This window comes from Triplophysa dalaica, chromosome 8, assembly GCF_015846415.1.
Source record: "Triplophysa dalaica isolate WHDGS20190420 chromosome 8, ASM1584641v1, whole genome shotgun sequence".
Lineage (NCBI taxonomy): Eukaryota > Metazoa > Chordata > Actinopteri > Cypriniformes > Nemacheilidae > Triplophysa > Triplophysa dalaica.
The window spans coordinates 17,034,382-17,046,368 of record NC_079549.1 but is presented as its reverse complement, the minus strand read 5'-3'; the positions used below and the strand labels follow the sequence as shown (position 1 = coordinate 17,046,368).

The 11,987-nt window shown below is 41.0% G+C and overlaps 1 protein-coding gene across 1 annotated transcript; it reads left to right on the top strand.

Moving 5' to 3' along the window:
• The first annotated feature begins 360 nt into the window (after positions 1 to 360).
• On the top strand, positions 361 to 10,835 carry ndp (norrin cystine knot growth factor NDP). Its single transcript, XM_056754527.1, has 3 exons — positions 361 to 514; positions 4,755 to 5,125; positions 9,730 to 10,835. Exons 2-3 carry the CDS (start codon positions 4,934 to 4,936, stop codon positions 9,952 to 9,954), a joined length of 417 nt encoding a protein of 138 aa, XP_056610505.1. The 5' UTR covers positions 361 to 514; positions 4,755 to 4,933; the 3' UTR covers positions 9,955 to 10,835.
• Positions 10,836 to 11,987: the final 1,152 nt, after the last annotated feature.

The following is an 11,987-nucleotide window of genomic DNA, read 5'->3' as shown; positions in this document are numbered from 1 at the left end:
CAATTGTTTTTTTTTCTTCTTAAAACTAACTCCGCTAACAGTTTTATTACCTGAACCTCGTAAAAAAGAGAGCCAGACTTTTGGTCAGTCTCCTGATTTTGCTGGAATCCCCATTTGCTTGCGAGAGCGTGTCAGTGTGGCAGCTGGGGGTGAGTATGTGTGTGTCCTTAAGGTGATATATGACTGCTGTGTCACGTTCCACATCTGACATCCATCCGGGATGTACATCATCCATCCTTTCTCTTTTCCATGTGATTCCTCAGTAAAAAGGGGTGTGAATGTAAAACAGAGGGAGGAGGGGAGATGAGAGGGAGGGGGAAGAGTGAGCGCTCACACACGGTAGGCGATGCGTGAGAGAGAGTGCGTGAGTACAACAGAACCGGAGAGGAAGGAGAAAGCAAGTGAATGAGGGAGAAAGAGATCGAAAGGCAATTGTTGCTTAAGAAATCTCATTTATGTCCTGGAAGAGGCAGCTGGGATTGGATATTGCGGGTAAAACATCATCATACTAAAGGTAAGACCACCAGCGTTGTAAAGGTGACTCAGGTCATCGGAGTTACATGGCTGCGAGGTTAATTGCAGTACATTACTGTCTTAGTATTCACGGCATTGTCTCGTTCCAGCAGTGCATGCATGCATTAGAAATCATTTGCAGATTTTGTTACTAAATATAAAAGAGTGCTGTGAAATATTAATGATTAGTAAATGCGATAAATGGATTCATCTTTCTACTGATCCTTTTCCAATGCGATCTTTGCTTGCAAGAACTTACGAGCAATGATCTATGGCTCATGGCAAAACAAGTATTTTTCCTGATATTTTGAGAGAACAAACTTAATGATTTAGCACATTTTGTGCGAAAACCGTAACAGAAATGTTTTGAGCGCAAGAGCTAAAGATAGGTACGTTATATGTGTCACAGCTGACAATAGACGTGACGTGAAGTCAGTTGCTAAGGTGAGACATCATCTCCTTGTCTTGCATAGGCTACTCCATGCTCCATAGATGAGAAATCATGCATATTTCAAGAAACGATTATGGAGCTTGTGGGACAGATTTGCAAGTCTTGTAACACGCTTCAGACCAGGTGTGAGATGAAGAAGCAGACTACCAAATCATTGTTACGTGCAATGATTTTTTTAAATCAATATCATTCTTTTCATGCCAGAAACGTCTTGCATAGCATAAAAACCTGTGAGCAGTATACGGAGAAGATGACGACAGCCATCAATTTACATGTCACATTAAATTGGAAGGTTAACAGGACAACACAACACAGCCTCTAATTAATTTAACTCCAAACCCCTCTACAGGCTTTGCTATGCACGGACCCTTTCATCCGGTGGCATTCCGATGAGACCAGCGCTTTTCTAAGAAGTTAAATGTAAAGCTAACATTAGTTTAGCTTGGGCTCACATGATGCCCTGCTATTGGCGACAAGCTCCGGTTAAACCCACTGTGTTGTTCTCATCTTTATCACAGAGGGATATTTTTAGTGTGGGGTTTAGCACTGGCGTGAAGGAGACGCGGGTAACTGGTGTCTGCGGGGGGTGGCAGTGCCCCTGCTCGGCCCTGGTATGCCGCTTGGGTTGCAGATGGGCAGCGGAGGAGGGCTGCGGGGTGATCCCTGCAGGAATCTGCCCTTTGGTTTATTAAAAGCTGGTGAAACAATAGGGTGCTAAACAAGCAGAAAATAGTGACGTAACCCATTCACAGGAGGAGGGGGCTTGGGCATGTCAATGTTACTGCGAAGACAATTCAGCTTATTGGCACAGACAGTATAATGACAGATACTAGGCGACCATGGGTCCAAGGCACTCGACAACTGTGGACTAAGCTGCTGTCAGGCTCTGATCAAGAGCGCCCTTCTGTAGTTTTGATATCCTTGTTAGAGTACTCTGGCACTTTAGGAAATCCAAGCGATTTATGGAGAACGAAGCAGAAAACACCAGCGTGTGTTTTTATTCTAGTGTGTTACTGCCTGTTTGCACAGCACAGTGTTTATCATAAAAAAGGCTTGCAGATGTTAAACCGCCGTGGCTTCTTTGAAACCAAGACCTAGTTAAAAAGACGCTAAAACACAACATATGCTGGTCACCAGTTCTGACGGTCTTTTCAGCAGGGAACATGAACTGATTGGCCACACATAGAACTGTATGTAAATTGTTTCTCCAACAAGATTCGTTTTAAACACAGTTTGGTTTGAAGGCATTAGGCAAATTTAACGTGGATTACCTAAAAAATGTAGCTCTATATTTAAGTAAGCCTGTTTCTCTATACAACAATGTAGAGGAATAATAACTATAAAAAAATTGACTCGACTCACATAATCCAACCCATTCGATTGCCTAAGGTGCATTTCAGTCCAATATCCTCTTTTAAATGACTTCGCTTAAAGAGACAGAAGAATGATTGTTTTCATCATTTACTCATCCTCATGTCATTCCGAACCTGTATGACTTTCATATTTTGAAGAATGTTGGTAACCAAACAACATTGGCCCCCATTGACTTCCATTGCATGACACAAACTCATCAGATATTTCATAAAATATCTTCTTTTGTGTTCCACAGATGAAAGTCATACAGGTTTTTAGAGTGAATAAACGATGACAGGTGTAAGGAATAACCAATGGTGTTATATCACAGAGGCCCCGGTGAGGTAAGAAGCAGTGCTGATCTCAATAGTGTGCAATACTTCCTGCCATACGGCCCCTAACCTGTGACTGCCTTTGTATGTCAGGAATTTCACAGTCCTAATAACGCAGACGCTGAGGCCCCTCTCCCGCCCTGCCACAGGCAGAGAGGATCAGCCATGATCAAAAGATCCGCGCTCTATTTCCACAACCACCAGGGCCGTGCCTAGGGACAGTTAGTTCCAGGGGTCCGCTCCCAGAGCGGCATTAGCCTCGGACAGGACTCCCGGTTGAAGAACAGGCCTTGGGCGATAGTCTGGAAATGGGAGTTCTGTGCAACAGAGTTCTGGAATGTCTCACCCTGGCTCCTGCCCTCCTCTTAAATTTGTTTATTGTTTTATTTCTTCCCGTGGGATAAAATTTGGCGGTTCGTAAAAATGAAAAATACCTTTGTTTTGCATTTGTAATGTCCTTGGAAATAAAAAGACAATCATGTTGTTGTTCCACCTGATTGTAAGATGAAGAGACGCTTCGAACGCCTCCACAAAAGGCTAATTCCGAGAAAACATAATTATTCAGGGAGTTTTTGGCCCTGTCTCTTGTGCTATGAAGGCTAATTAAAGGAAGCTTTGCGTTCAGCATTGCATTAGATAAGCTCAGTCAGACTCCAAACCCCAAAAAACAATGCAAAACAAAGCAAATTTCCCCAGTCTACATACTAAAAATTTAAGTTTTTAACCAGCAAAAGGGTGTCCAACGCCACGGGACGGAAACAATTCTGCTGGTCAGGTCGAAGGGCAGAGGTGAACACATGAATCTAGATGGAGGGAAAGTAGACATGCAGGGCTTTAAAAATCTCTAGGGTGAAGCAGGTGTGGATGCCACGGTTTTAAACCTTACCTTACAGCCTTTCCACAGATACGTTCTAGGGAGCAGTACGCCCTCAATTTTTCTAACCGCAGCCTTGGAAGCCCTTGACAGATGAAGCTGCCGCGCATGGTTGCGCCATGAGGTCACACTCTCATTGTTTATGAACTAAATTGGATCTGTAGTTACCTATTGAGTGGCTGATTGTTAAGCCTCATTAGGAGGTCTACAAATCAGTGCAAGAGACGTTCTCTACCAGGTCTGAATGCCAGGGCACGACGGTGATAACAAGGGCATCTGGTATGCTTGAAATGTTGTCGTTAAATAAAGGATGAATCGAAGGCGCCCTGTATTCGAAGCATCAAGGTAAGAACAGACTGTGATGTCTACTTGTGTAAACCCCGCGACACATGCTCTCTAGATTAGTTAAACATTTCAGAGGGTATTTATTTAAACAGGCAAATTGATACTTAAATTTCTTACGCGAGGAATGCAAAAGTTCAATGATTTCCTTTGGTAAGAAAACACAAGGAGAAGGTTTTAGATTAGCATGATGTGTTTGAGAATTTGAAGCAATTAGAGTTAAAAGTAATATGCGGACAGAACTAGAGAAAAATAATGCAGAGCAGAGTTTTAGTCTATGATAATTTCCTCTCGGAGTCTGTTTGGGCTCTTTTTTTCCCCCTCATTACACCAAACCTTATAGCAGTTGTGGCTCATTGAATTTAACTACCATAGCACTGGTGTATATATATCCATATATTATATACGCCTTTGTTTGCAGTTGTCTCCCTGTCATGAGGGAACTTGCCCTGAGACCAATTTCTTATGAAAAATTCATTTCTGGGGAAATTTGCTCTGGGCTGTTCATTAATATATTAGGTTTCTCTGCAGTGTAATAAAAACACAGTGTTTTCGATGTGGGGATTGTTAGTATAACAGTACAGCAGCCTGCCAGAACTCCTCATACATCACAGCCCACTTGTTCCTGGCTGGAGACGGAGCAGCAATCACCTTAACCAACTGGCAAACACACAGCAGACGCCTGTCTCGGGGTCATCCGTCATCGAGAGGTTCTCACGCAGACAAACTCCAACTCTACCCTTCTTTGCACCTTGACTCACCTGACCACTTGCACTGTTAACATCTTAAACAGCCTTGGTCTTTTTTCCACTAACTGGGTTCTCGGGTGGCTGTCTATGGAAGAGCATTTCTTTGATATACTAACCTTTGCTCAATTCTCTACCCACAGATAGATCCGGAAAGACTGCTCACAAGGGGATGGCTGATTTTAAAGAGAAAGCTTACTGCACTTTTCGGTTCACGTATGCGGTATCAAAAGCGCAGTGGCGGCCTCTTCGTTGTCTTCAGTAGGAGACGTTTCGCCTTTCTTTTTTTCCTGTGGAAGTTTGTCCGTTAACACCAGCGGGTATGAGACACCCAGCCCAAATGAGCCAGCCTGGGATTCTCCTTCTTCTGGTCACATGTCCTCTACTCAGCATCCTGCACGGTGTCACTTGTAAGGCAGAGAGTGGACACTTGGGGGACAATGACCCTGACAGGTGTATGAGACACCATTTTGTGGAGACCATCACGCATCCCATCTACAAGTGCAATGCAAAGGTGAGAACTTTCAGATTGCTTTACATTCCCTATACCGCCTAATTTGTGACATTTTTGTTTTGTTGCTCATGTCAGTTTTTCAGGAGGTCTTGTGGTTGCTTTTCCAACACAGGCACACTGTGCACCAAAAACAAAGGGAAAATTGAGCTCCCACGTAGCTTATTAAATTACAGAAATGGTCTGGCAGGTCAGACGATGCATTCTCTCCACCCAGAGCTTTCTTGCTAACAAGAACGATAAAAAACCAGTCTCCTGATACATAGAAAGGTTTTAAATTTAAATACCGACCCCAGGGGTGTCCCTCATAATTAGACCCCATGTCTGAGACCAAACCTTGTTTTCATTTATTGAATCGGATAGCATGCCTGGCTTGTCTAGTGACCTCTACCTTCAGCTACTTTGACACCTTGGCAAAGCGCACAGCAAACAACCTGTCTGTGAGGCCTAGAGTCCTGCCAGAAATAAGCACTCATGGGGTACATAAAATGTCTGGGAGGTGGCGCGGTTCCAAGGTTCCACACAGTGCTGTGGCTGAGTCATTTTTGGTTATCGAAACAATAATGTGTCTCAGATTTATCTATTCAAATATAGCCATTGATCATAAACACTGTGGGACGCGTTCCAGGCTCTGATTCAGCTTTAACCTTGAAAGAACAGCTTCTCTGTATCTGTATATCAGATGTGAATTGAGTTTCCAGTTGGGTGATGTAAGCGATTATTTAAAATTGAAGATGAGTTAGGTGTCCATATATCTTTCTTGTATGTTACACAGATATGCAGCTTGTTCTATTTAAAGGGATGGTTCACCCAAAAATGAATGTCATCATTTACTCAACCCCCGATTGTTTTAAACCTTTATAAATGTATTTGTTCTGCTAAACACAAAGGAACATATTTGGAAGAATGTCAGTTCAAAACCGATCTCATCCTCTACTGACCCATAGTATTTATTTAACCTACTTTGGCAGTAAATGGGGAATGAGATCCGTTTGGTCACTGACATTCTTCCAGATATCTTCCTTTGTTTTGAAACAACCTGAGGGTGATTAAATGATGACAACATTTTCATTTTTGGGTGAACATTAACTGAAGGCAGTTTGTAAAAGATGGAAAACATCAAAGGGATAGTTCACAAAAAAAAGGAAAATCTTTCATGATTTACCTTCCCTCACATCATTCCAAGTCTGTATGACTTCCTTTCATCTGCAGAACACAGAAATTATATTTTGAAGAACGTTGGTATGTAACCAAACAAAATTGGTTCCATTGACTTTCATTGTAAGCCCCCGCAACATTTCTCAGATAATCTTCTTTTGTGCTCCCCAGAAGAGTCGCATACATTTTTTGAATGACATAAGGGTGATTAAATTATGAAAGCAGTTTTATTTTGGGGGGTGAATTCCCCTTTAAAGGTGATTTTATGAAGTCAGGTATCCAAATAAAACACCTCATGTATGGCCATGCTGAAAGTCCCAGCTGAAAGTAACAGTTTGTAACAGTTAGAAATATATTTAAGTACTGTACCCCTCATTTGGCAGATACATGATCAACTAGATGGCAGTTAACTGCCGCCAATGTCAGCCAAAATAGTGTCACGCATCTAACCCAAGAGTTAAGCATTATCTGTACCAAAAACAGTTCATGATGGACAGGTCTCTGCATACATAGATTCATTGTCTAAAAGCGGAGTGGACCATGGATTAAGCCTGACTTATTCAACCCTGTGAAGAAGCTTATTACACATTGCATTAGTTATGGGGATGTCATGTCCATGTAAGCACCACACAATAGGATCCACCTGCGCAATCACTCCGAGATAAATATAGATGGGAAGAGACGCTTACATCTGCTGCCTAGCTTTTGTCACCTTGCCATTGTTCTTTGGACTTTCTGCTGTGGGCCACCTCCACTGAACCTCCCTCTGTAATCCCCCACATCTATCTTTTGATTGGTATACGGATGTAGAAGCTTTAGTTTCAGGTGACATTAAATAATGACATCATCGCGAAAAAGCAAGCGAATGACATTATTAGTCATTGACGTCGGACCGATTCCCGTCATGCGTATCGGATGTTTTTTGGCCTCAGACAAGGCTATTGTCCCTTATAGTGCGGGTGACACTCCAGTAACACTAGGCAGCTGACAGACAACATGACATAGGAGTCCATTTACGGAGTGTGCAGGAATGTGACGGCCTGTGGTTTGGCCGGCACCTCATATTCCGAATCAGTAGACCATTGAACTGGGTCACGCTTGCGTCGATCATTAAAAACTAGCCTGCGCTCTGAACGCAGAATCACATCACTCATTAGCTTTTAATAAGATGGGAAACCGGTGGAGTTTTTGATGAGCGAATTTCTCTTTATCTGCCGGTGAACCTCGGAGTCCAATGATGTAGCCAGGTGGATCGCTGACTTCCATAAATTGGGCCAGCAAAGTGCAAAGCCTTTCATCTGTCACACGAACGATCCTCACAAAGCAGATGAGGCAAATTTGTGGGATTGAGGTATTTGGAGGAGTCAAGTAGCAGGAGCATCTAGGTCTGGGAGAGATCAACCACACTCCCATCTCAACGCAGGTGCAAGGTCAAAGTGGGAGAGTACAGAAGCTTTCTTTGTTCGGGACTCCAGGCCTTCTCAGGAAGCTTATCTTAGTCATGTCCTGACAGAGGGTTCAAATTAGGGATGGCACGAGACTTTAGTTAAAGATTTCTGTGCAGGCATTGAAGATGCACAATGGAATAAGTGAGAGGCGCTAGACGGGATGCCCACCGGCAAACGAACTTAAAGTTCGAAAAGCATGTCACACACATTCCACATGTTTGCCTACAGGACTATCACTGGATCTGCACCGGCATACTTTCACACCCTCAGTCATACACTCCTACGCCCCATCAAGAACCATGCATTCAGCAAAAGAGCGGCGTCTTGTATTGCCTTCTCAAAAGGGCAGTAAATCGCTTTCCCGCTCATTCTCCTTCACAACTCCTTCCTGGTGGAAAATTCTTACTAACTCAGACAGGTCAACCACATTTCTCAAAACATTCAAAAAACTACTTAAAACCCATATCTTCCGTCAATACTTGACAAATAAAAAAAAAATGAAAAAGGACCCTCTTTCTCTCAACAGGTATTGTTCTGGCTTTTGTGGAAACAACTAACTTTGGTTGTTTGGTTACTTGGTATTACCACCTATTGTATTAGTTCTCCTGTATGACATATCCCTGTATTGCTCCCTGAACTCTCTGTAAGTCACTTTGGATAAAGGCTAAATTACTAAATGTAAATATAAATATACATTTTGTATATTTTAAAAATATGCAACATTAAAGAAAGTTTAGTTTGTATGGGAACAAAGAAAATTTGGTCAAAAAGTTGTTAGGCTTAAATTATTTACATGTATTGGTGTATGTTGACAGTAGTGTATCTTGTAGGATCTTGCTTAAATCTATTTTATAATTATGTATCTGCTATTTTAATTTTTCCATTACTTCTTTCCACTGCTGACAGGTCTCAGTCAAACAAAATTCTGCTTGTTTTGCTCCATACTATTACTGAGTTTTGAACAGTCTTTAAAAAGCTGCCAGTGAAATCCTTCTGAGAAAAAACTGATATAGGCTATTTCACGACAAGAACAATGAAGATAACTATAATGTCTATCATTATTATGAGTGCCGCACCAACAGAAGATAACTTTGTTGAGGTTTATTCTTAGCTCGTACGCTGCAGAGTTTAAATGTGCGAGCCCTTTAAAATGGAATGTATTTTCATACCCTGGAAAAAAACATGATCCCTGATATAGTTCTTCTGTATTGTTTATGTTATTTTTTAAACTTTATCATCTTTTGGTGTGAACAAGAGTTTAGAATTGGTTTCTGTGACAGGTGGTTGGAGGAATGGGGTTTAAAAATAAATGTCTGGGCTCAGTTGGAAGAAACCTCTTACTGTACGTTAAGAAAACTTTAAATTATCAGTGTTGTCCCTATAAGGATATTTTAAGAGGTTTTTCACAACTGGCTGAAAGTCACAAAAAGCAAAGTCATCACAGAAGCTGCGACAAGTTAAAATAATGACGATTTTATCACTGGAATAATGTACAATGATAAACGATCCATTATTAAAACAGAATCAGATTCCATTTTGATTTCTTCCTTCTCAAAAATAGTAAAAATGTTGTCATCTTTTTTGATAGATTTATTAACATTTGTGTAACCTTAGTTGTACTAGTATTGTATATACCATGTTTAAACTATGGTCACTGTAGCAAACCCATGGTTAATTTGTGTTTAACTATCATACCTATGTTTTTGTTGTAGGAAAATCTTGCCATCACATAACAAGGCTGCCCATATATTCATATTCAGGATTCTTCCCTAGCTTTCACAAAATTAAATTTGTTTTGCAATGTGTAGCCTAGTTTTATGTTATATTAAATAGTATTTTTTGGCTTGAAAACAAATTTGGGTGTAACCCTGATAATAACATTTAGTCCTGGGTTACTCAACAACAAGATTTTGCTCTGTGTCCACTCATTTGTGTGTAAAGAGAGATGGACAATATTTTGGTCGAGTATGGACCTGATTTTGTTTTTTGTTTTCTCCACAGATGGTTCTCCTGGCTCGGTGTGAGGGTCACTGCAGCCACACGTCCCGCTCGGATCCCCTTATATCTTTTAGCTCCGTCCTGAAGCAGCCTTTCAAAAGCACGTGTTCCTGCTGCCGTCCACACACCTCCAAACTAAAGGCGGTACGCTTGCGGTGCTTGGGCGGGATGCGAATAACCGCCACTTATCGTTACATCCTCGCGTGCAACTGCGAGGAGTGCAGCTGAACGCATTTGTCACGGAGGAAGACCCTCTGGGTAAAAGATATAAAAAAAAGGTACACTTTATTGCTGATGATTCAGAACATCCATTTTACGATTCATTAGCGCCGCCTAAGCGTTGCCAGCAAAGCATCAAGACTTTAAGAACAATTGTCACGTGTGGGTTCCAGATGGTCGCCCTACAGTTGCGCATGCGCTCAGCCAGTCAAAGGACTTTTAATGCATTCCATTGTTTTGATCACTGCATGTGTAAAATAGCGGATGCCGACAACAACATCATAAATCGTGAGAGAAACGAATTAAGCTTTTTTACAATGTCTGACTAGACCTGATACCCAAGGCCACACGGATTTTATGCATCACCTTCAGGCAACAAGGATGCCAGTGCGGTCTAGCCTATTGATAATTATGGATGTGTAGTATATAATTCATGACCCTGGAATTACCCTCCTGTTCCAGTTGGCCTATACATTTTGTTTGCTCCATTTGATTAAAGTAATATTTTAAAAGCGGAAAGCATTCTTGTAAAAATAACATTGGGGATCATTAAAAACTGTGTGAGCAAGCGTATTCCACTGCTTTAACTGTGGGGTTAACACGGATCTATCATGCCGGATTGTATGTGGGAAATGTCAGTGTGAAAACTGTTTATTTCATCATCAAAGTATTTTAATGGCTCATGAAATATAATAGCAACAAGCTGTCAAGCTAATCATGTACAGTTATGAAACTCTTATGAAATGTTTTTATCGTGGGATTGTGCAGTATAGTCTTTCATATACATACATGTGTACATGTGTGTGTATATAAGTATATATTATATGAAAGAAAGAACATGTGCATTGTACCCCAAGTATACGGTAATAAATTCAGACTCCACGAATTCCTTTCTTCTTTCCTGAAACAGTACCGCTGTGAAATGACAATTTGCTCGCTGGACAGGTTTGTACACCACTGCCAAACTGACAGCTTTTTGGGTTCCACACATGAATCTAATAAACAGTGCCCTTTTGTTTTTAAAGACTGACTGCCTGCCTTGTGCTAGCTGTCTTGTTACACATACTTCGGCTCCCCAAAACAATGTGACTTTCAGAGGGGCTATAATTAACCTAATGGCTAATTTGACAGCATGACAGACAGTCCACATAATAGCTGTCAGTTGTGTTCCCTGTGATTTTTATGGCTGCCCCTAAGACATCTCCCCGCTAATATAGATGAGACTGGATTAATGAGGCACCTGGTTAAATGTCACATCACATTGTTCTCAGACCTGCCATTAATTCTTATAAAACAGTCCAGGTGTTGTACACGTGCATCTTTATCCCCTTTCAAACAAGTGATGATTCAAGCAAAACTGACTGGGGATTTAAACAAAAGCAGTGGAAGTAAACCACGTGAACTTATTTATTAATCGCAGTCTTAGTTTTGGCCCAAGAATGAGAATTTTTCTTCTGCTGTATTTCACTTAATGAAAGAAGATGACATTTAACATTACGGACGTGTGAAGACAAAGAAGCAATGACAGAGACTCACAGTCTATATAGGGTTAACAGCCACAATCCACATGCTATAGGGATCATTAGGCTACGTGCACACATGACTGCAATATCCTTTAAATCTCTCCTGTAAGATAATAAATGGAGCTATACATCAATATCAAGCATGGAGGTATTCTGCCCTCACAATTTATTAGACTGCAGACAAGATCAGCTGCAATTTTTCATTACTGATATTGAATTGGTTATTTACTGCAATGTGTCTTTACGAATCGCTTTTTTTTACACAACTTCAATACGATGTCTTAACTGCCAGGAATCCTTTATGAAGAAAAATTTGTTGTTTCAAAAAGGGGAGAAAAATAATGATCTTGAAAACAAAGCATTTGTATCTCAAACACTGTAAAGAATGTAAATAATTCTTATTTCCTTGTGTTTGCCTTTGTGCGATACATTACTATTCTTTAAATCACTCATATAGTGACGTTATAAACTGTCAATAGAATTGAAACATTTTTAACATTCTAATATGTTCACTCGGGT